Genomic DNA, 26601 nt, shown 5'->3' with positions numbered 1-26601 from the left:
TCCACATATTTCGCATGGGGCTAATGTTTGGGCCCATTAAGCTTTAGTGGGCCACCATATGTTCCAATGCCCTTTGCCAGCATGGAAAGCTCTCAGTGGGTTACACCCGTCTTTAATCATGTGCCAGCCTAGCGAGGACATTTTCACACATTCAACACCTATAAATATGGAGCAGATCCTCATTTATTGAGGTAATAATTCTAAACAAACTACTTCACAGATCCTAATTAACACACATCAACTGACTTGATCATCGGAAGGGCGATCCCGGATTCACCCCCGGGGTAGTCTAACTCTCGTCTTGTGCAGGTCTCTGGTAATCTTCGAGCATCCGGCCATCATTAACCTTAATCTCGATCCATCCCACATAATACAAGTTTTTACCCGAAACATCTACAATTCCAAGAAATATTGTTAATTGAAGAGAAAGAGGAAAGAACCCTCACTCTCCCTCCTTTTCCTTCCGCCAATCCCTTATCCAAATAATAAAACTTGTTTCCCTCCCTTTCTCTTCGCTATCTTCCTCCCCATTTCTTCTTATGTAAACATTATGTAAAAGTGTAGCTCATTTTCTCTAGTTTTTTACAAAATAAATTAACAAGCAAACAACAAATATGTTGCTAATAGAAGGCAATAAGCTTGACTTATGCAGAAATGTGACTAGAAAAGTACTACATATACCTATTATATTTCACACTTACAATTAAGATTGTAATAGACTTAAAACCAAACTCCCATAGTTGTTAAGTCTCCTAATTTCAACAACAAAAAGTTCATTTTTCCAATCGAGCATCCAACCCATATGTCTACATCAACTCGCCTAGTGTACATAAGGTGCTCCATAATGTCTATTGGCCAATGTTTGATTTATCCTTTGATGTGTATAAATTACAAAACGCTTTTACATTGAACAACTCATAACCATGTATTTATTTGATAAGAGACCTTTAGGAGCTTCGTCCTCTGAATGAAATTCAATAGGATCCATAGAGACCATATCTTCATCCATAGGATTCCAAGTACCCGGATCAATAAGCAGTTAAAACTTATGCAAAAAAGAGGTATGTTACACAATAACAATTTTTGTGCATTGGATGCACATGAGATTTTGTGTATATACACATACGAATATGCACTTGTGTTTTCATAAGATAGTACTAAATTGCACTAAACACGAATTGTGTTCAATTGATATTTGGGAGTAAAATTTCATGTGATTCAAGAGTCAAATTTGCCTTCAGAGTCAGATATATTGTTGCCAAGTAACTTAGGCTCCCATGGTGATCCAGTAATGCATTACCATCACTCATATCTTAAATACGGCTCGAATCTCTTCCAAAGATAGATCTCCTTATCCAGTCACTAACCACCAGAGTTCTAGTACGCCAGCTAACTTGCTTGCTGAAATGCAAAAGGTAGACACTTTCAAATAATTCAAATGCATGCTATGTCACATGACTCACATCTAAACTGCAAAAGCAAATAATATATCACCTAGCATATACAGAGTACCACAACCACTGAGTGCTATAGCCCATTGAGACCCAATCGCCAGGAAGCTCAGCAGCTGTTTGTTCTCCTCCTAATGGTGCGAATTGTCCAAAATGCTTGTACCTGACAATCATACAGCAACAAAGCTTTAGCTTAATGATAAACATTCAAGTTATTTAAATACTAGCTCTGCCAGACAAAAATTTACAAGCAGTCTTCCAGTGCAAAGGTGTATTTAATCTGGCATAAGTGTTTAGACTTGCATAAGAGTATTCAGCTCATTTTCTATTTCCTGAACCTGTTTTTCCTAGGATAATTACTGTTCTTTCATCAGGAAAAAGCTTCATCTGAATTTAAGCCTCAATATCACCAAGAAGACATCAACGACTTTATCCATTAACAATTAAGTGCAACACTAGTATTTTGGTAGTCAAACTTCGCCTTATTAACCAAATTTTAGTACCAACGTATACTTTTTGGATTTGTTTGACGTGCATTTTCAAATCATCAGCTTTTCATATTTTTTACTGAAAGATAAACAGGAGATATCAATGGTCATATGGGGGTATTGGAGTTTAAATAAAACAATGCACTTATCTTTGTCTGGAGAAAGAAATATGCTAGCAGATTACATTAGATTTTCCTTGGTCACAATAGATACCCAACACGAACACTCTTGAGGAAATCTAGATGAACACTGACATAACAGTAAACTTTTCCCGTCAACAATTAGCATTAGTTGCTCTCACCTACGGAACTTTAGAAAACAAATTTTTAACAAGCTCATTAAGCAAGAAGATCAATTAATGGCAGATAAAGAACATATGTTGTACCTAAAGGGAAGAAACGTGTGGCGTCCAGAGCCTCTGAAACGACGAGGACCTTCTGGATTAGCTTTACATTCGTCAAGACGATTGAAGCACCTAGAAAGATATATACCTTGTTGAGCTGCAACCTAAGAAATATCACGTAACGAAATCAACATATTGTTAATAGGAACCTACTGAATGTATACATGACGTATACTATAAGCCAACACGAAACACAAACCTGTGCAGTTGCTGGAAGACTCTTCATTTGTGAATCAACATGTAACAGGGCTGACTTGAAGCCCTCTATATCCACTTCCATCTCATTTCCTTCAGCATCCCTTAACAGATCTCTCAGGTCCTTCATATGATGGCTTTTCAAATAGAGGTCCACTTGGGGATATCTTACGAGAATGTCATCAATCACATCTTGAAACTCCTGTACACTCAAAGTCCCAGATTTGTCTTTATCGGCGGCAGCAAATATCATCGTGATGTCATCCTAGAAGCACAAGAGCATAATCAGCTACAGTATATATACCTCTATAAACATGCCACTTCCAAAGAGGTGATTAGTTTCCCAAACTTTAAAAAAATCAGTCGCACCTTAATCACTAGATCATAATAGTGCATAATTAGATTGCTCTTATTTAACTAGCATCCAGGAAATTCCTACCCATCAGCTAATATTGGGTCACTATAAAATTTTCCCTGAAATTATGAAAGCTAAGAATCATATCTTGCATAAGATCATTTATCTCAGTACTTGGTACAAAGTTGCAGGGAAAACCATACTGAATCACACTTCTCTGTGTTTTCTCACCAGATAAACTATATTTACAGAGGTAAACCAGAATACACAGCAGTGTCTTCAGATGTAAAAGGCTGAAAAGTCATTAGTTTTCCGATAGTTATTAAATCTTAAACCTAGAATATATTCTTGCTTTAGTTACATGCATATGTACAAAACTTCTGTGTCAAAAACTTGTAGAACTCTTAAGAAATAAGTAGCAAATTTCAACCCTTTATAGACGAAATTATACCCGAAATTGGTCCTTGCAAATCCATAATCAAGGTATCTCCAAATAAGCCCATAGTCATCTCCCCAAAAATATAGTATGGTCCATAGAAACTAAAAAAAATAGTATAGAAGCGCAAGAGAATATAGATATTCCAGAAAACCTGCTCTTAAATAAAGCAAAAATCTGAAATTTTACAGACCAAATCGACAAAATGATTTCATTGAACAAGAGGTAAAAAAGGAGTTAAAAATGGACCCGAACAAAGAAGCTATGTAGGTGTTTAGAAATGGCTTCATTTACAAATCCCCTATTGTACAGTGTAGTGTCAAACATATAACTTTCACCCTCATTTTACTGTTAACTCCTGACAAAAGAATTCAAATAAACATAATGGTCCTTTTAGCAGGAATTAGTAGGAAAGACCAAATAGGATCTAGGGAGAAAAAAATTGTTTATTGAAGGAACTTGTAACAATCACTACTGAACGATGCCATAGTATTGTATTCGCTTTACAAATTCCTAACTTACACAGATGTGAAACTGGCTCCCACTTAGAGTTTATACTCAGTGCTATGTCAACTTCTCATAAAAGAGTAACCATAGAATTGAGATGATATAAGCAGGTAACACCCAGGCTACTAATTGAATTTGTTAGGAAACTAAATAAACTAAAGAGCTATCACATACAATGATTTTGCGTTGATCAACTGAAGCACAATCACCTATGGCAAACACATCGTCACAACCTTTAACCCGCAACCACTCGTCAGTTGCTAGAACATGTCTGTGACCCTGCATGGAGATATTTATTAGATATATATATGCACCATATAGAAAATGTTGCAGCATCAATGAGTATAATTTCCTCTCATCATATATTCTGCAGGAGTAAACACTCTCTACAAGATAGATAAACACAAATGAGTAGCACTTGTTATCTATAGCAGTCAGGTTTAAAAAAAAAAACACATGCATAGAACCTGGCCAATTTGCTCCATAAAATCCCTCACAATTGGTCTTGTGCCAACTCCAGTAGACCATACAACCATTCCATAGGGTACATCGTGTACTTTTCCTATTGCTTTGACGTTCATGGTGATTAAATTATCAGAAACATTGACAACCCTGCACCCTGTTAAGAGTTCAATCCCATCCCTTGAAAATTTCTTTTCTGCAAACATGCTGATCCTTTCATCAAAGCTGCAGAACCAAGCAACATTAGACAGTAACTTTGTAATCATGGTAATGGGTGTGAACTCAGATAGCAAAAACACATAAGCAGTTACGGAAGCAGCCCTGGCATTTCCGCCAAGCAAATAGAGATTAGAAACAGAGAAGACTACCATTTTCTTTCTGCTAATTGCTAATGCAATTATGTCAACTCAGTTACTTGGAATAGAAATTTTACACTTGACGTCAGAAGACTAGAAAGCCTATTCTTCAGTATATACTGGCTGAATCTAGATAATCACAACTAGACAAACGAAATTAAGTTGGACAAAGAAATGCTTGAGCACTTCACAGAGCAAGAAAGATTCCTATAACACAACCTAAAGATATCTAGAAGCCGCTGTATGAATAGAAGGGAGGAAGAGAAAATATATAAAAACTTGACAATTTCCATAACTCTTACGTGTTCAAGATATGATCTCCTGATTGAATAACTGTTATTTTTACCAACTCCTTAACTCCAGGATACAGTTTCACTAAATCTTCCACGATGTAATCATGAAGTTCCGCGGCAAATTCAACACCTGTAGGGCCTCCTCCAACAACTACGAAATGGAGATTCTTCCTCTTCTCTTCCTCACTCAAATCTGGAAGGGCTGCTTGCTCAAAGCAATCTATCACAGATCGACGAATTCGTTGAGCATCCTCCACCTCCTGCATAATTAAGAAACCCTCTGAACATCCTTAAACCAAGTAGAGAAAACTTTAGACAATTTTACACTAATTTCTGTAAATGATTACTCCCTCTGTCCCTTAAATTTTTTCCCGTCCCCTTTCAGTTACGTTTATTAAAGAGTTGTATTAAGTGGGTAGGTACTTTATTATTTTGGTGCGTGGGGTGGGAGAAAAAGTAGCGAACTATTGGGTGAACATGTTACCTAAATAAGATATGGAGCAATCCTTTAGGGATGGAGGGAATAATAAGTAGAAGATGGTATCGTATGGATAAGCACATTAGTAAAGGTGATATGCTAAACAACTCAAGAGCTTTCCCCAATCTAGAATTGTTCTATACAAGTTGTTGAGATCATCAAGAGAAATAGTATATTCAGTAAAAAGAAAAAAAAGGTAAGTACATTTAATCAATAAATAACTATAATGGAACCAAAAACATCACTGTGATACCTATAATCATGTTATAATTGGGTCTTACATACTATTTTTTTCAATAAATATACTACATATTCATATAGATATACTATTGCTTTTCCTTAATATACCACCAGAAATTATTCTAGACAAAAAAGTGTTCAGAACATATCTGATTTAGGCATTTCTCATCAACTCCATTAGAGAAAATATTAGCATCTAAAGTTTACTTAAACAAATAGTCACATTATCTTATATGTAATAGTCAATAATTTGACATCGGATTATCAAAAATACCCTTTGTAATAGTTGTTCTTATCCCATCCTCTTTCTCTCACTCATTCTTACATCATGATATCACAAAACTATTTTAGAAGAAACACACAAAGCCACTTCTCCCTCCTCTCCCGTTTCCTTTCTCTTCATGATCAACCACTCTCTTTCCCTCTGTTGTTGCTATCCAATCATTCCTTAAGTAATATTAAGACAATAGAGCTTAATTAACACGACTTATGTTCAACAAATGCTGAAAATTTGAGGTCGTCTTTTATGATGTCCTTCTAAAAATCATCATCATAGCACTTTTCTCATGGTTGAACAGTTTTAAGAATACTTTTAGTAGTCACATTGGATAAGCCAAAAAAGCTACTCCCTCCGTCTCATAATATAGTCCTTCTCTCTCTTAAGGTCAAAGTTAAAAATCTTTCACCAAATATTCTCATTAATATATACAAATGAAATACGCACATAGGATTTTGTTAGGTTCGCCTCAATATGTACTTTCATAATATCAATTTTTTATATTTTTTATTAATACAGAATTGAAGATACTGAAGGTCAAAGGCCTATCTTGAAAACCGTGCAAAAAGAAACAAAAACTATATTATGGGACACAGGGGAGTATCTTCTTTCTTAAAGAAGCTTTAGGTGCAAAACAACTCTTTTAAGATTTCAAACAAATATTACTTCACCACTATAGGAAATAACACACATAAGCATTCAACGATTGAAAGAGAAATAAAGAGAAACAAATATTAACCAAAGGACAGTTGGTACTGCGTGGTATCCCTCTCCATTCGCGTTCATGCCAAACGATTTGATTTTGTGAAACTGTAGTAACTGAATTGAATGTGATTATATGTTATTCTAACTATGTGTTAGTTTTCAAAATACACCTAAACTTGTATTTTCTATTACACAGTGTGTACTCAGCTTTGCTGATAGTGTTGTCATTTTTGTGGCCTGTCACTTGGTGGGTGGCAGAGTCAAACTTTGTTGGAGGATTGTGTTGGGAGCCAGAATCGAGCTGAGAGCAAAGTTATGATTCAAATTGTGTAGTATGGGATAAAGTCCAATATCTATTTGTGTATAGAAGAATTTATTTAGAATTACTTACAATATGGATTTTTGTCATGGAATTTGAGATTGAATGACTACGTAATTGAAGTCTTATATAAAGGATTTTGTTTTGTGGCAGAGGTCAAGGATCGTTTTATACACTAGTGGAAAATAAGGAAGGGCTGCGTTGAAAAAGGGCCTTAGGGCTGCGCTTTTTGACAGCAGCCCTTCACTTTTAAGTAGGGTTGCGCTTGTAAAGCGCAGCCTTTCACAACGAAGGGCTGCGCTTTTACCTAAAAAGCGCAGCCCTTTTAAGCATGAAGGGCTGCATTTTTTGTTAAAAGCGCAGCCCTTTTGACCCAAAAAAAAATAAAAATAAAAAAAAATTGTTTTTGCATTTTTTTATGTCAAATTGACCCAAAATCAATTCCAAACTGATAAAATTATAACAAAATCACAAAAACAGATATATTCAGCCAGATATATATTATCGCAAAAACAGATGAATATATTATAAATATTATAATTAAACAAATAAATTACAAAAAGAAAAATTTAAGAAATGATATAAACGAAACCAGATCTAAGAAAAATTAAAAATTAAATTACAGCAACAATAAATCTGCAAACTTTGCACAACGTGTCTAGATTGCAAGTTCTCCAGAGACAAATAAGCATAGTTACCTAGACTCGGCTAGGAGTGTCGGACATGGGTACGGATCCGAGTGTCAGGTACGGCAATTCCAAAAAATCAAGACACGGGGACTCTGTCTGAAATTTGGACACGGGTACGGGTACGCGAAAATAATATTTTATAATATAAAATTTAATAATTAATTAGCTAATTTATATTTTATAATTGTCTACCTATAATATATAAATAAAATTAAGGTATTGTTAAGAAGAAAAAAAATATTTTAATAAAAGAAAGTAGAACAGAAGAAGGAAAGGAGAGAAAGAAAATAAAAAAGAAAAAAGAAAAGAGAAAAGAAAAGGACAAGTCACGTGCATTTTGTGACAAAAAAAAAAAGAAAAAGAAAAAGAAAAGATGAAGAGACAGAACAAGCGAACAAGATCGAAGAGAGAGAAGAAGAGAAGAGAGAAGAAAGAGAAGTGAAGACTGAAGAGACAAAACACTCACCGGCAAGTTCGAAGTTTCGCCGGCGAGTTTGAAGCTCCGGTCAACGAGTCAAGGTGAGTTATCGCCTTTTCCTCTTCTCCTCTTCTTCTTTTCTTCTCTTCTCCTCTTCGAACTCCAGGGTTTGAGAATCTAGGGTTTAGAGTCGCCGTGTCCGAGTGAACTTTGCCGGATCCGACACGTATTTCGTACCGGTGTTGGTCTCGTGTCGAACCGACACCGGTATATGGCAAAATTTGCCGAGTCCGGGTAAAAGAGCAAATAAGTAAAAAAAAGTATACATCCTTGCTGAATGAGGTACTTGATGTTGCTGTAATTTGACCAATGTGAATATAGTTTGTTGTGCTTCAAACTACATATGAGTCAGACCTCACACACAAAAACAGCAGCTATGCTGCAAATTTGGATGGGAAATGTTCACGGGAAAATAAAAGCTATTATTTTGTATCATTTTTCTTCTTTTTTATCGAAAGGAATCAAAAGAGACAGTAAGCAGAGGTGATGGAATTTTTTTTGTTTGGTCACACATTCCTGGGGAGATGGATTTTTGAGGGGTTATTTTTCCTTTTTTGCTTTTACCTTTTCCAGTCTCTCTCTTCACTCAAACAAAAACGAAAAAAAAAAAAAACAGATCTCAGAAATTCGAAGAACAGTCGAGTCTTCGATATGAACATAGCACGGTTGATGAAGAAGAAATCTTGAGGAGGAGAGAGAAATGAGTGGAGAGGATCCATCATTCAAACCCTAAATTCCCCATTTTCGTTTCCAGATCCATCGATCTTCAACGGTAATTTTGTCGATTCATTTGCGAATTATGGAGTTTAATCTTTTAGCAGGCGATTTTCTCAACTTTTTGAGATTTGATTTTGGGAAAAGGGTAGGTAAACACCTAACGCAGGCCATGGGAGAATCTGGAAAGTAAAAAAGAAAGTCTGGGAAGTAAAAAAAGAAAGTCTGATCTGGGAAGGAGAGGAAAAGGGAGAAATTGAGTGAAGGGGGGAGAGAGAATAAACCCTAACGCAGGCGAATGTGAGAGAGGAGAGAGAGGCAGGACTGAGGAGAGACGAGAGAGACTGGGAGAATAAAACCCTAGCGCGCGCTTCTTAATTTTAAGCCCAGCGCTTCTTTTCAGAATAAAATTAAAAAAAGGCCCATGAAGGGTTGCGCTTGTTAAAAAGGCTCAGCCCTTCTGTTATGTAGGGCTGCGCTTTTGTAGAAAAGCGGAGCCCTTCACTAGTAGGGCTGCGCTTTTAGAAAAAGCGCAACCCTTCCTGCGCAGCCCTTCCTTTTTTTTCCCCTAGTGATAGGTTATGCTTCCGCTGCGTTATATATTTAATTCGAGGCTTATTAACCGTTGATTATGATTAGTGAATCTTAAGTATGATTAGCTAGCATCTAGGGAATCGGGTTGTTACAGTGCCACTCACTTTCTCTTTGAATCAATTTTCATCTTACTTGTACACAACCTACCACAAAGCCTACGCCCCCTAGTAAGACAGCTTCATTAAAACTTCTTTTTCAAGTACGTAGCTTAGAAAATATTCCATTCACATAGTTCCCAAATGAATTTTTTTTTAGAAAAGGTCCCACACAAGACAAAATTTTAAATGGTTGTAGTTTCAGATAAAATGAATGTTAATGAGAAGAGCATTTGTGGAAAGAAATGGAATTCAGTAATAAGACTGTGACATTGCCACCATTACGATATTATCATTCAGGTGAGATGATTAAAGGGGAAAGTATACCTGACTCGTATTAAGATTATTTCCAAGCAAAATGTGTGCGTTTTCTGGTTGCAAACAAATGGTTGAATCTTTCAAAATTGATAATTGGAATTATTTATGTTATCAGTTTTTTTCCCCCATTCTGTGATCTAAAAATAAATAGGGCCTCTTCTTTTTAACAATATGTAAGGTATTGAAATGATGCTTATATCATTGATTTCCTCTAATCCTCGAACTTCGCTTTTTTGTATCTCATGTATCAATATAAATACTCATTGAAATAAGAATAATGAATGATGTACCTTTAAAAAATGGCAATGTTCCGATACACCAGGAGTGTTGAAAGTGTTTGCTTGTGCTCCGACTGCTATAACCAAGTAGTCAAATTCTAATGAGAAATCTCGGTGTGGAACAGGACCGTTCTCAAAAGTAGATTTGCAGTGGATTTTCTTGTTCGCTAAATCGATCTTAGTACACTCCGCTTCACAAAATTTTATTTCCCCAGTTCTCTGTGACAAAGTGAACACAGGAATGTGATATATTCTTAAGAGGTAAAAAGAGAAGGAATGAGGTTAAACGCGTGATCCTAAAGAATGTTACTATGATGCCCACAAAGTGTAACACATACAATATCAAAAGGTTTCATTTTTTATTACAAATACATATAGCTTATATATCAAGGACCACATAATTCTGACTTCTGCGTAGTGATTAGTTCATATCCAATTCATCATATCTTTCAGACAACTCTGGTTATCCATTCATACCATAGATGCTACATCCCTGAATCTGATCATTCCAGTTGCCGAAACATGCAGATAACCAGGGGCACATCTGCCTTTTGGTTTGGTTGTTATTGACAGTATTTGACACCCAATCTAAAAGAATAAATCTCAATGCTCCTTGTTCATATGTCTTCAGGGCAAAAAAAAGCCGGGGGGGGGGACATAATGCTTTGTGCATTATGCAACTTTAAAACATTAAAACTTGTCACATAACACATTGTTATATGTTATTCCAACTGCAATATAAGAAGTGATTCGAATTATAATGACAAGTGTAAAACTTCATTTATCTTAGATGCTTAGATCAGCCTCTATAGATAACAGAAACAAAACTAACAATCTACTTACAGAAGCATCTATTACAAAATACTGACCACTTCATGAACCATGAAAAGGGAGTGGGATAATCCCACATCCATGCATCTTCATATATTCTATGCATAGGATAGAGCCCTTCTACACAAAATTTCGACTAGCGGAATAAGCTAAGATATAAGCTCCGCCCTCCATCACATTAGTAAGCACATTAAACATCACCAGCCACAATCCACAAAATTATAATCTAGATGATACCTAAATCAGATAGTAAGCGGAGTAGTAAGGGGGAAGGGGTCATCTTTTCTTTCCAAGAAAATCCTAAAAGCTAACTAGGTATACCATCCAATATATTAGTAATTGAGAAGATATAACAACATTAGAATCCAGATCATTGGCATCGACATGTGGGGGCCATTTGGATCAGTAATTTGAATTGAATGATATGAGAATCAGAACCCCATGGGTATGGATTGGAAACCCCTTACAATTTTCTGTCACATAACACATTGTTATATGTTATTCCAACTGCAATATAAGAAGTGATTCGAATTATAATGACAAATGTAAAACTTCATGAATTTATGCAACCTTTTTATCTTCTATATTTTTATAATGCTGAAAGCTGAAAATTTTAGATGCTTAGTTCAGCCTCTATAGATAACAGAAACAAAACTAACAATCTACTTACAGAAGCATCGATTACAAAATACTGACCACTTCATGAACCATGAAAAGGGATTGGGATAATCCCACATCCATGCATTTTCATATATTCTATGTATAGGATAGAGCCCTTCTACACAAAATTTCGACTAGCGGAATAAGCTAAGATATAAGCTCCGCCCTCCAGCACATTAGTAAGCACATTAAACATCACCAGCCATAATCCACAAAATTATAATCTAGATGATACCTAAATCAGATAGTAAGCGGAGTAGTAAGGGGGAAGGGGTCATCTTTTCTTTCCAAGAAAATCCTAAAAGCTAACTAGATATACCATCCAATATATTAGTAATTTGAGAAGATATAACAACATTAGAATCCAGATCATTGGCATCGACATGTGGGGGCCATTTGGATCAGTAATTTGAATTGAATGATATGAGAATCAGAACCCCATGGGTATGGATTGGAAACCCCTTACAATTTTCTGTTGTTTGGTTCACTGAAAGTATGTATTTAAAACTCGTTACAAAAGGGAGGCATGAGATCTCTATCCATGGGGTATGAGGTTTCATAATAATAGCATCACATCCATTAGATTGCATTCCAAAGACCTTCAACCAAGCATACTCAGTACCAAAGAAGAGAGGGGTTATCAATAAGCCAATATGCAAAGCTATATATTTTACAAAGTATTGAACTTATCCAACACCGAGAAGCACTTTTCAGAAAATGTAATTCATATCCATTAACATTTAATATCTCTACATGATGACAAATAACCTGCCAAAAAATTCTCTTTAAGGGTCAATAAAGCCAGCCAATCAGCCGCCTTGTCCTCCTTCTTTCTGTAACATTCCTAAAAAAACTCCGCATGGCTGCAAGCCTGTTACAACAACCATCACTCCATTTATCTATACAGATGCAGACCTATAGTCTGGTGACTGATCCATGCTGAGTTGAAACACAATATGGTACAAGATTTTTGCAAGTAAATGTTTTTTTATAGTGATTAATCAGAAAGGGATCATTACTATTGTATTTATAGTGATTTTTCTTAGTAGATTATCATATCCTCATAGGGTTATAGATTATCACACCGTATTTAAGAATGTAGTTTTCATCAAAATTACAATCTACTATTACTTTCTCGTTTTCCAAAATGTCTTCTTTACAATTTTCTTTGAAGTTTCTGCTCTATGTTTCAGATTTGTGAAGAGTTTAACCATAGATAATCTCTTAACCATCCCATCAAATAAGTGGAAGATTCATTAAATTGTGAAACACTACCCTGCCATAATGTGATATATGCTTCCAATGCCAATAAAAGGTTACATAGTCCATTTTGAGAAACTTATTGTAGTCTTCGACATCACATCCTCAAGAGATGTAAATTCACCTTAGCTAAACTAGTAATAGAGCTGCAATGAAGCATTCTCCCACAAATGTTCTGATTCAATTTATTCAAATTCTTAATAAAATAACAAAATTATTAGGGGATAGCCTAAACACTGCTTAAACAATACGAAACATCATATCTATATGATTCACTTACTCATTTCCTTGTCATAATAAAAAAATAATCTGAGATTTACTAGCTAATAATAACCCTTACCCAAATGTGTCAGAACTCAAAAACTACTTAGGAGTAACATTAACATTTACATATAGTAACTAATGTGAATTATTCACAGAACAAATATCTATTACGGTCATTCTTTCCCAAATTAAATCACTTGTTAAAAATTAAATCTATTGTGAACACAGTTCCCGGGAATATTGTGCATTCTGTCTATTTATAGACACCAGTCACCATAGAATCAACATTAATGTGTTCTGTGGCTTCTGCCACAGCATCCTCTTTCTCTCATTCCTCCATAAGCCCACAAAACAAACCTGCAGCAGCTCCTAAACTACAACGGAAAACCCAGGACACCCATACACCTCACTGTGAAGGAAGACATGCTGCTGGCACTAACAACATGCATATATCAGGTAAGATATCCCATCTCTGATCTTCAACTTTGGAGCTAAAAGCAACTATTCTTTCAGGCTAATCATTTATAATCATTAATGTTATCATGCATGTTCTTCATATAAATTTACAGCTGTTTGTTAGTAGCTTTCTCATGCTTCCTTCAAGTTTTTTGCATCGGATTCTCATTTGTAGATTCCTCCCAAGCCTTTATCCATACTACTCTTCTTCATAAAATTAATATCTAATCAACTAGTGCATTAATAGCTTTTGAAACATCTGGAGGTGCATAAAACATTTTTTATTTTGCATCAGCCTCCTTAGATGACTTCTCCATAATTACTAAATTTCACTCGAGTCCAAGTCCACAATGTCCGATTGTCCTGGTTGAACTATTCTATCAACTGTGTAAAAGAAAACAATTTCTTTTTATTTAAAGGTAAGCAAAAACTTCTTAGAGAGAAAAAGAAAAATAAAACCACAGGACAAGCAGTCTTCACAGAAGATACAAAAGGATAATAAAAACTAACACCTAAACAAGTCCTGCTAAGATTACCCTTAATGTAATCTAACACCTAACCAAGAAATCCTTCTCTCAGGCCATGGACACCATACATAATGTACAACTCCAAATTCTCCAACTCAGTGTTGTAGTTCGCTCATTACCCTTTTATTGGTAACACTTCATTTCCACAAAATTCCATAATTTGCATGTGTGCCTTACTGCCTTAAAAGGAAAAGGTCACAGCAGGAAAAGCCCGAGGTGGATCACCATGGTTCTCAACAACCCTTAACTAAGAATAATGGCGCACAGAACAGATTCTACCCTTATGTTTTCCTTCAAGAAGGCTAGAAATTTCTATAAGTGGTTGTTTGGTTGCCACTTAAATTCCGAGGAAACGGAAAATTGCCAAGTTGCTTCGCTACTCAAAGTGTAGGAATTAAAACTTCCTAGGAACCCTTAATTCATAAGAAGTGGACAAAGTTGCTTAGGGACCTAGGTAAGTCGTAAGCAGGACTTCCAATGGGAAGTTCTACTTCCCTTGTTCAACCAAACAACAATTACCATGTCCCATAATTTCTATGTTCTTAGGAAGTAATAATTCATGGGAACTTTGACTTCCAATGGGTAACCATTGAATGGTTAGGATCATAACAAGTCCACTATTGAGGGAACGGAAAAAAAGAAGAGATCTCCCGTTAACATTCCTTCTTCATCCAAATAGTTCTAATTCTAATCTCTTTCCTATTTCTGACCATCCCTCTATGGCTCTATAATTACTATTATAACATTGCTTCATTTGTTGGTGATATTAGCACATCAATAGCTACATAAAGCTCGGACATAAATCAAATTAATTCAGGATCATCTTAGATGGAAAACATGTAGAAGATATTCAGTTGAGACTAACCTTTTTTAATATATTTCTAATAGGCTCTACAACACTCCTCGCTTCAACTGTTCCACAAGTTACACTTGGAAGCAATGGGGTAAATGCAAAATAATTTCGTGGTGAGACAACCTTGACATCATATATAGAAGGATCGAGATCTTTAATAAAACTAATACCAGCCCATCCTGTCCCAAGCACCACCATTTTCTTCTTTTTAGGCTCCATATGCTTATTTTCAATGTTTTGTGGACCTCTTCCTGTCTGATATTCCGAGTAAGCCACCATGCCTCCAGAACTGTGTATGCCAACCACAAAAACAGAATGTAATGTAAACAAAAATTGCTCCATATGTCGCAGCAGATTAGTCCAGCACTTCTACTACAGAGTGTTGCAGGTAACTGATACATATTGTATATTTTATTTATTCTAAAATCCTAGTCATCCAATGAATTCGGAATAGAAACAACATATTTAATGAAAGGGGCTTGTTACAGAAAGTTTTCTACCGAATCAAAAGACAGGCAATTAGACAAGCACTTTACTTCAAGCAACTATATCATACAAACTAGTGAACTATGTGATTCAACAAAAAAAATTCAGCAATAGCCCAAATGTTTAGAGAAAAAAGAAAGAGAAGGAAAAACAAACAAAAAAAATTGAAGAAAATCAATGTTAAAGAAATTGACGAATCATCGTGTAATATACCTGACGGTGAAGAGAAACAAGATCCTGGAATAAGTTGGGTAGTCATTGAAAACCTTTGCAGTTGTTTTGAAAATGGAGAAATTTTTCATGGTCTGATATTGGTTTTGCGTTTAAATTTTAAATTTTGGGGACGATTGAAATTCGAGAAGTCCACTATTTATCTATACTAAACTGAGTTAACGCGGGATTGTTAATAATAGATTAATGGCCATGTGACCAGTTCGTCACCCACTGAGCTTTTTTCGTGAAGATTTTTTATTGGCCAATTTGCCATTTTGATGAATAAACAAAGACTTCGTAGCCAAATTGATTTGAATATAGTTTCTCATGCAATTTTGCTAATTGGTTTGCTCTCGTCATTTGATAAAACAAAAATCATCCTAAGTATTGTGTTTCGCCATATGCCGTTTTTTATCGTTCATTTGTCACAATTGTCATCCTTCAATCAAGTTTCTTTCAATCAATTACAATTTTTAAAATATATAAATGAAACATGTGCATGCTTATATCAAGGTCATTATGGTCAAGTTGATCAACTAATTCTAAATCATTCCTAATTGAAAAACAAGTACTTCCTTTTTTTTTTTTTACTTGAAACACTTTTTTTTCATCAATTCCAATGCAAAATTTGGGTAGGAGAGAGGTAGAAAGGAAAAAAAAAAGGGCCCCATGTGATTGGAGTGAGATAAAGAGAAAAGAAAAGCAAAAGTAGAAAGTGTTGTAAGTAATTGATTATTTCCCTTTTAGAAAAGTGTTGCAAGTAAAAAATAACGAAGGATGTATATATAACGAAAATAATATGATGAGACTTTTGTGACAGGTCAATGAACTCTTATTTATGTAAAATAAACCAATTGAATCTAATAGGATTGGATTATGTGCAATTACTCCCTTACATTGTAAAATAAGCCAATTTTTTTGTGTACATAACGTGTGCCGAAATTCCCTGTGGCATGGTGGTCTGGTGTGGTTGTCAGTGGGTGACTTAGTGCAGTGTAGTGGTGGTGTAAAACAACAAGAGAATGTGGGTGAGCGGGACTACATAAAGCGGGAGCGAAAATAGTTCTATGATTGACTGCAAGTAGTGGTGTCAATTGTGAATTTTATCTGAGCTTCTGAGTAAAGCTATAGGTAGAGCGACAAATTCCCAGTCAATCGTTTTTTTTTATAAAAATGGTTGGTAGCATGTTCCACCACAATATTAACTACATTAGTCATTGAACGCACGGGTCATAAGCCAGTTATTAAACATTTTAGATACATGATATGACTGTAAAAATTTCAAATCGCGAGCTAATATCATACCAAGTGATGTGAATTTGAAGGCTATCTTTGAGTTCTTGATTAAAAGAATAAATTTTGAACCAAGAAAGCAAATCTTGATCACAATTCAAGGGTTATAGTCGAGTTCTTTAAGTATTATTCACACGTTTTTATGTTTGATGATTAGTAACTAAGTAACAAGGATATGAAATTATCAAATCCTAACCAAATAATAACTAGGGTTGCATTCACTGCTAAAACTTTCAATTCTCTCCTAAAACGCTAATTCCACAAGGAATAGGTTAAATTCAAAACAATACTCTACCTTTATTCATGATAATAATCGAACTATATAAATCATACAAGAGTCCTAACTCTAATGCAACTAACAAGCTTAAAGATAAGCACAAACCAAAACAAGATATACATCCTAGCTAGCTCACGCCTAAACACACGCCTATATTAAAAGATAAACCAAAAGGACTCCTAATAAGACACAATGACAAAGGAATTAGACTCCTAATATAATAGGATTCCTTCATCACTCAAACACCAAAAATATAGAGTTATAAAGCAATTAAAATACATATTCTCCTAACAGAACTAGGAAACTACATATGTGTCCTAATAGAACTAGGACTCATCACCAACATACTACTCATCCACGCATCATACTCCCCTTGTAGAAAAAAACTTGTCCTCAAGTTTAGTCTTCGAAACATGGAATTAAGTCACATGAAGGAAACATTGCACATCTCCTAGCAACACGTTGAACGAATCATAGCCAACCTTCTCAACAACATCAAAGGGACCTTCATCAATAGGTTCTCCATGCTTGTGATTCACGTGAAGTCTTTGAGCTGCAAGTGATAACCACACCTTATCCCCTACATCCAACTTGGTACCCTTGCGCAATTGTAGTAATTGTTGTCGATGCTCTTTCTTGTTGTTTGCGATTTCCAATACTTCACTATGGTACTAACTTAAACGCACATGACCCTATCTTGCTTCCCCTTGCCTTTGTCTTGTGTGGCAGCATGTCGTTTTGGTGGCAATGGTTCGAGTACTAAACGCCTAGTACCCAAGAGCACCGAATACTCATTTGTCTTCCCATTATGAAGCACAAATCGATCACTTTGCCAAGGCCTCCCAAGTAGTAAAGAACATGTTGTCATAGGTATGACATCACACCATAGTTCATCATGATATTCACCAACCTTGAAATTAACCAAGGCTTGCTTTCTCCCCCACACGCCACCTTCATCATTCAAGCAATTTAGCTTATATTTGTAGGCAATTGCAGCTTATCCACCATAGTTAAGGAACAAGCATTTGTACATGATCCACTGTTAATGATAAAGGAACAAGCTTGATCCTTTACTAAGCAAGTTGAGTGAAAAAGATTTTGTCTTTACCCATCTTCTTGCTCATCTTGAAGTTCTGCGAACAAGGACCTTTGTAACACCAACACTCTCTTGATGCCATTGGATCACACCTATAAGCAGGTTTATTTGGCAATGGGGCCACTAGTAGAAAAATGACGATTTACGTCTCCCCAAGTGTGTCGCACTAAAACGGAAACGACGCAAAAAGTGAATTTGTGTCGCATGGTAGCTAGACAGCGACGCAAAATAACTGCTCACAAGCACCAGATACGAGCCATATGCGTCGGATCCAGATGAAGTGCGACGCATATCGCTCATGTGCGTCGGATCCCGAGGCCCATCCGACGCACATCGTTGACAACTATCTGCGTCGCACGTCGTTGAGGTTCGTTGCAAATTATGAATGTGCGTCGGACCGCAAGCCCATGCGACGCACATCAGTTGGGCTGCCCTAACAAGTATCCATCTCACCCTCTCCCTCTTAACCTAAAACTTCAACTCCCCATCTCCCTCTTAACCTAAAACTCCCTCTTAACCGCCACGCTTCCTCTCTCCCTCTCTCTCTCTCTCTCACACGTCGAAATTCATCATCCGTCTTCCTCTCTCCCTCTCTCTCTCTTTCACTCGTTGAAATTCAGCATCGAAATTCATCGTTGTTATGGTCGCAACCGAAATTCATCTTAGGTAACTCGAAATCCATGTCAGACAACTCGAAATTCATCTCAGGAAACTCCGTTCATTCGTTTCATTTCGTTTCATCTCAGGTATTCTTTCTTTTTCTTTATTTTTCTTCGTTTATATTTGTGTTTTGCATGTTATTCATGGATTTCAATTCAGATCTAAGTTCTATGGAATTGTGTTTTATTATCTGTTTTAATATCATTTCATTTTTTTATATCTGATTTTTTTGTTTATTTTTATGACATTTATCCTAGTCTAGGATTTATTTTTCAGATCTAGGATTTTCTTTCAAAATTTCAGTTCTGAAAATCCTTTTCTCGTTTTCAGATCTGATTTGCTTATTCTCAAAGTCTTTTCTCTGAATATATCGCAAGCTTACTGATAAACATCATGTGCAGGTTTATCACAAGCTTATTGTATATTCATTTGGTGAAGATATGGATTTGCACCGCCACTTGAAGATTACATGAAATTCTCTCTGTTATGATTTTCAGTAATTTTTATTTTCCTATAATTTTCTTTTTTTGATTTTCTGTAATTTTATTTAATTGATTTTCTGTAATTTATGTATTCTTTTTTATGTAATTATCTCTTTTTCTTTATTTTCTGTAATTTATTATTACAAATCTACTATCTTCCTTGAAGACTTGTAAGGAGATTGAAGATTATGATAGATGAGATCCAAGATTTTCAAGTCAAGATAAGTTTTAAGGGGCCAAACTAAGATACTTTATCTTATGCATTTAATATTTTACTAAATGTTTTAAATGCATATTGTAGACATAAAATCATGTCTCCCTACGTAGTATCCAATGACATATGAAAAAACCTGATATATATTCTCTGAGCTAATTCAATATGGTTGTTAATTTACAGTATAATTTTTAGTCTTAGTAGAGTTCTTTTCTATTAGGAGTTTAATTAAGAGTCTTATGTTTTTAGGAGATTTACTAAGTTAGTTTCCTTTTTATTTAATAGAGTTATGTTTCTAAGATCATGTAACTAGCCTAAGTTGTAATATGTTTATGTTGTTTCCATGGGGCTGCTGTCCAAAACGTCAAGTATGGAGTAGTAACAATGATGCGTGGTGAGTAGTATTTTTGATGACAAGTCCTTGTTCTGTTAGGACACTTATGTAGTTTCCTAGTTCTGTTAGGAGACTGTATTTAATTGCTTTATAACTCTTTATTTTAGGTGTTTGACTGATAAAGGAATCCTATTATATTTAGGAGTCTTAATTTCTTTGTCATAGAGTCTTGTTAGGAGTCTTCTTGGTTTATCTTAGTTAGGCGTGTGTTTAGGCGTGTAGGAGGGTTGTTTATCTTGTTTGATTTGTTATTATCTTTAAGCTTGTTAGTTGCATTAGAGTTAGGACTCTTATGTACTTTATATATTTCGGTTATGATCATTAATAAAGAGTAGTTGTTTTGAGTTTAACCTATTCCTTGTGGAATTAACGTTTTAGGAGAGAATCCAAAGCATTAGCAGTGAATGCAACCCTAATTATTATCAAACCTTGGTTAGGATTTGATAGTTTCGTATCCTTGTTACTTAATTACTTAAGCTTCAATTATAAGAAACATGTGATTAAACTATAAAGAACTCGACTTAAACTTTAAGTTGTAATCAAGATTTGCTTTCTTGGTTCAAAATTCATCCAAGATTCATTCTTTTAATTAATAACTCGAAAGATAGCCTTCAAATTCATATTATGTGTTGTGGCTACTGGGATCATAAAGGAATTGATTGGATTTTAAGGGCTTCACTCGTGCAAGATGACAGAGAACATGGAGACTATTACGGCCCTAGAAAAGAAACATGCGGACCTTATGGAGATACAAGTGGAAGTGCAAGCAAGCATGATGGAAATGAACCATGACATGCATGAATTAAGGAATATTAGGGCTGATACTTCTACTCATAGTGTGAACAACCAAAGGAAAGAAGAAGACCTAAAACAAGTAACTTGGATTGGGAGAGGAGGCTAGATCGTCTTTTCAACCACAAGTAACTTGATGAACATGTTCGCTTCTCTTATGCTACCCTCAAGATTGCAAGGCATGCATCCCTTTGATTTGCCTCCCTTCAATCTAAACGTGTAACTGAAGGAAAAGAACCACTTGACACATGAACTGAATTGAAGACAAAGATGAAAAAGAGGTTTGTGCCACGAAAGCACAAACAAGAGTTGTTCTTGAAGTTGAACTCTCTCACGCAAGGTTCCATGATTGTTGAGAAGTATATTAAGGAGTTTGAGATCCTCTACATAGCTTGTAATTATAGAGATCAAGAGGAGCAAGAGATTGCAAAGTTTGTGCTTGGTTTGACCAAGAACTTACGTAATTACGTGGAGTTGCAGCCCCTTACTACGTTTGATGATGTATTCTCAACATAAAGGGTTGTCTTTTGGTGCATTCAAGTCCTTTAGAAACGAGAGTGAACCAGCTAGTTCGTCTAAAGAATCTATGGGTGCAAAGCCTACCACACAGGAGGTCATGGATGCATTGAAAGGAACGCTCACTATTGGAACTTCCAAGGAACCAGCCCTGAAGAAAACCATGTGTTTGAAGTGTCAAGGGTTGGGGCATATGGCTCATAATTGGCCTAATCGTGCCATGGTGTTGATGGAAGAGTACTACAACTTTTTAATGCAAAACAAGGATGATGTGGGCGAGTAACAACACAACATGGCAGCACAACACCACATGGTTGACATGGCTAGTGATGAGTTTTGGAATAACCAAGCCAAGTGTAGTTCGGAAAAGGCTCATGAAGTGTTGGTGTTAAGGAGGTCTTTGTTAGGGGAACTTCATGGCGAACTAGAAGATGCTCAAAGGCAAAATATTTCATCAAGAATCAAAAGAATCTTGAAGTAATAAAAAATCGGCCAGATTAAATTACGTTTGACGCAAAATGTTGCCTACGTGAAGCCAGTGTGCGAGACACACAAACCATGCACCTAGCGCACGAGCTGTAGGTTTGACGCACGATATTTCTTTATCCATTCGCTTCGTTTTCGGATTCATTTGCCTATAAATAGCTTCATTTATTCGAACAATTTTGCAACACTTTTCCCCTACGGATACTATGAACACTTTCTACAAGCACATATTCAAACACACTCAAGCATTCAAACACATTCAAACTCATCCATCCTTCAAATTTCCTATTTGAAGCTTCAAGATTACTCACCTAGATTATTGTTTTGTAGGCTTGTTTTATTGCCTACGTGGGATTTGCGCGTATTTGACTAACTCATTGTAAAGTTTTTGTATTGAAAATATTTTGAAATAGAGTGAGGTCGACAACAAGTCTTAAAGGAAGACTTATAAACCTAATTGGATATTCGGAAATTGTAGGGACAACTTAGGGACTTATCCCATGTAGACTTTGTCGTCATGACTCTATTATTTCACCTACGAGGGATGAGCGCGTATTTGTATTTGACTACTCCATTGTAAAGGTTTAATAGAAAAATGTTTTGAAGTGGTGATGTGGAACTTGATGTTCCAGATGGTTATGGAGGTTTCTTGGTTAAAAGAAACGATTATGGATTGTGTTTGAAGGTGAAGATGGATAGAATCTTGAAGGCAACAATTTCAATTTTGGAATAAAGGCAGCGAATTTGATCCACTAGTCAAGCTAGTCTCTAAACTTTCTCTCAAGTATTCTTAACAATACTCTCAAGGATTTCTTATTCAATAATAAACAACGTATATCTCTTACATTATTATGATCACATGTGCTTATATAGTACAAGCCATGCACTAAACAAATCGACTGGACTAACTAACTCCAACTGACTTAACTCCTACTAAAACAACATAAAACATAATAGGAAACTATTATAGTAATTACATTACACACTTCTTCTCTATATCAATCCAAGTAATACAAGAATAACTTGGCTCACGTCCAAGTGACAACCCAAATTCTAGTATGACTTCGTCTTCCATGTCGGACAGTGGTTAGCACTGTGTTTGGTGCCATGTTTAGCACTGTGTTTGGCACTGTCTTGTTGCTAAACGCCTTACCACTTCTAGTATCACTTGGTGCCTCATGATCCTTATCATTCTCCCCTTCTTTAAAAGAATTTGTCCCCAAATTCTCATCAAGTACATACGGAGATAAATCACCCACATTAAAGGTAGAACTCACACCTCCATAGGAATTAAGAAGTTCTAACTTATAGGCACTATCACCAATACGTCCTAGCACACGAAATGGACCATCAGCTCTTGGCATAAACTTATTTTTGCGTTTCCCAAGAAACCTTTCCTTGCGTAGGTTTAGCCATACCAAATCACCTACTTGAAACACTTGTAATTTACGGTGCTTATTAGAATACCACTTGTAACCATTAGAATACATCATCAAGCTTACCCATCTTTGTAAGTTCTGTAAGAGGGGCTGCCATGGTGCTAAAGTTTCGGATAAAACGCCTATAAAAACTTGCCAAGCCATGAAAACTTCTCCCATCATGTGCATTCTTTGGTTTTGGCCAAGAAGAAATGACTTCTACCTTAAAAGGATCAACTCGTGCCCCTTCACTTGAGACTATATACCCAAAGAAAACAAGACTAGGAACCAAGAATGTACACTTTTCCATCTTTCCATATAGTTGTTGGCCACGTAAAGCTTCAAAGACCTGTCTCAAATGAACAAAGTGCAACTCCCTTGTTGAACCATAAATCAAGATGTCGTCTAAATAAACAACAACAAGTGAGTTAATAAAGGGACGTAATACCTCTTTCATTAATCTCATGAAAGAACTTGATGCATTGCATAACCCAAAGGGGATAACCATCCATTCATATAACCCTTGCTTTGTTTTAAAAGCAGCCACTTATCTCCTTCTCGCACCCTCATTTGGTGGTATCCACTTCTCAAATCAATCTTGGAGAAGATCTTGGCGCTATTTTTAAGGAGCTTAAGCCTTGCTTGTAGCCGTGCACTTCAAGGGAGTTGAGAGCATAATCCCCACTCCAAATCATGCCTACATTCAAGGAGAAGTGCAGCAAAGAGTGGAGCTTAGGAGAGTAGTGGCAACGGCTAGTTAGGCCTTATTTCCCATGTTCTTCTTACGTGGAGTAGTGGAGGTAATGGTTGTAGTATTTTAGCTTAATTTATGCATTTTAATTATGTTAAAAAATCAGAAAATGGATTATAAGACTTGTATAAATACCAATGAATTAAATGAGAAAGACAATCAAGTTTAATGTTAAAAAATACATGAGTGTGTTATTCTTGTTTTTCTTTAGCGTTTCTTGGATTAAAAGCTTATAAGAAATTCGTTCCTTTGCTTATTTAACCTTGGCTAAGTTAAATTGTGATCTTAGGAAGTTCTAAGTTCATTGAGTGGTGTTTCCGTATCTCATTGGAGTTAGAATTACATGCCCAAGCTAAAGGAAGCTCGTTCTTTTCTTAGCTTGTTCCTTTATCCCTTTGTGTGCTCCTACTTGTATGTACGAGTATACATCACCATGTGTCATTCCTGCCTTGTTGGTGCCTAAGAAATATGGTACTTGGCGCATGTGCATTGATAGTAGGTGTAACACCTAGTATTTTTATATCCATTTAGTAACTATTTGGTTAAAATTACTTACTGAAAATAATATTAGATTCCTTTTATTTAAAATATTTTTTGATAGCTTCAATTTGACCTATAAAGTGATTAAAAACAAATTCCTAAATTTACTAGGTTAACTACCCAATACCTATCATACTACTAGTATTATAAGAAAATTAGGAGAGAGAAAGTAAAAAAAAAAAGAAATAAAGGAAAAGAAGGAAAGGAGAGTTGTACTGAACAAAGAAAACCACGATCTATATTCTTTCACATTTTCTGCAACCCCTTGTTTCAATTATCAATTAAACTACAAAGCTTTTCCATCATTCGTCCATCATCACACTCCAACCATCATTCGTCCATCTTCACACTTTTCGTTTTTTGTGGGTATCTCGAAGAGAGAGAATCGGGTTTCGCACTTGTGATTTTCGGGTCAGAAATCAGATCAAAGCAAGAGCTTTTTCGAGTCCTTCATTGAGTAATATTACTCTACTACATTCCTCTAAGCAAGTAAGTTATGATTTTCAGTTTTAATTTCGTAATTGGTTGATTATCTAAATTTTGAGTTTTTATAAATTAGGGTTCATAACAAAATCGAATTGGGGCAAAATTCCTACTATGCGAAATTTGTATAATTGGTTTGTGTTTCATGTTTAATTTGACTTAGTTAATGTATTTTCGAGTTAGCTTTGTGAAATTATTGTTTCTAAAGTATATTCCAGAATTTGTGATATGTGGGATTGTTTGTTAATTCTCTGGTTCAAATTATAATATTATAGTTGTTGAGGAACAAAATTTATCAGAAATTAATATGATGTAGTTAGCATAATCTCGAGTTTAATTTTCTAATCATTAGTTTCAAGATTTACACTAGAATTATTATTATGTGTTTGTTGTGGCTGCCAAATTTTAGTATAACGTTATAGTTGTTTGTTCAGCAAAATTTAATTTATGAGTTTGATGTAGTATGAAGATAATCAACTATGGTGTTTAAATTACATTTTGATGTTGCTTGTTCTTGTGGTATGGTGGTGGCAGTGTGTTGTTGTAATATGGTTGTTGTAGTGTGCTACAGTTGTGGTATGGTGGGGCTGTGTGTTTTTGTAGAATGGATTAGAGGTGGGTATCAATGGTTGTTTTAGTCGACAAGAAGTTTGTTTGGTGTTCTACAACATTAGTATTGTTCTTGTAATTTACTCATTGTTGTTATACTATGTTGAGTTGCGACTTAGGTTGATCATAATTTAATAGGACAAGAATAAAATAAAATAAAATGAAGTACTAGTCATAGTTGTATATTACACATACAAGTTTGCGATTTTGTTGGTATATAGTAGTTCTTTGTCTAAGTTATATCATAAATCCTTAAAACAATAGGGGCACTAGTTTGTGTAGTTGACTTTCATTGACTTTTGGCCTATTGACTTTTATGTTTTTTTTTGGAAATAAATTAAGTTAAGTTGAGTCGTTTTCGAAATCAATCAAAACTCATTAGCTAGGGTATGTCATTTTATAGGTGAATTATGTGAAGTATATTCAAGTGACTTATAGTATATTATTATATTGTAGATTATGGGTTCGTAGAGGAACCTTTTTGACTTGAGATTGAGATACATTGACTATGATTGCTACTAAGGTAAGATTTCTTATTGTGCTTGTACAGATGAGTTCAGAAATTATTTTACATTGCTTAGAAATTTATTTTAACAACGAGATTATTTTATGAAGTTTATACTTTGAGATTTATATTATTCTCGATATTTTAATTGAAAGAGTTGAGATATGTTTATGAGATTTATATTGGAAGGAGGAAGTTCCTCTATATTATCAGCAAGTTGAGATTTTGAAAGGAGGAAGTCCCTCACCCTTACGAGGGTTCGTAGAGTTTTATTGTGGGGTTGCCGGTAAGTGGTATTCTCCGAGTTTGGAAGTATGCTGAGTTAACAGTGTCTCAACCATTATATACAGTAGTCGGGAGTATGTTAATCAATACTCATTGTCTTCCTTTTTGGTAGGTTACCA

At 35.4% G+C, this 26601-nt stretch overlaps 1 protein-coding gene across 1 annotated transcript; it reads right to left on the bottom strand.

Moving 5' to 3' along the window:
• Window positions 1-847: 847 nt before the first annotated feature.
• On the bottom strand, window positions 848-16028 carry LOC104903181 (external alternative NAD(P)H-ubiquinone oxidoreductase B1, mitochondrial). The gene is made up of 10 exons (XM_010691178.4): window positions 15682-16028; window positions 14995-15271; window positions 10144-10350; window positions 4956-5206; window positions 4303-4522; window positions 4010-4114; window positions 2542-2802; window positions 2325-2446; window positions 1495-1614; window positions 848-1401 (listed from the first exon to the last, which is right to left on the bottom strand). The coding sequence occupies exons 1-10, from the start codon at window positions 15768-15770 to the stop codon at window positions 1314-1316; spliced, it is 1740 nt and encodes a 579-aa protein (XP_010689480.1). The 5' UTR covers window positions 15771-16028; the 3' UTR covers window positions 848-1313.
• Window positions 16029-26601: the final 10573 nt, after the last annotated feature.

The sequence above is a fragment of the Beta vulgaris genome, chromosome 9, assembly GCF_026745355.1.
Source record: "Beta vulgaris subsp. vulgaris cultivar EL10 chromosome 9, EL10.2, whole genome shotgun sequence".
NCBI lineage: Eukaryota > Viridiplantae > Streptophyta > Magnoliopsida > Caryophyllales > Amaranthaceae > Beta > Beta vulgaris.
The sequence above is the reverse complement of the archived record's forward strand: the minus strand, read 5'-3'. Positions and strand labels throughout refer to the sequence as shown.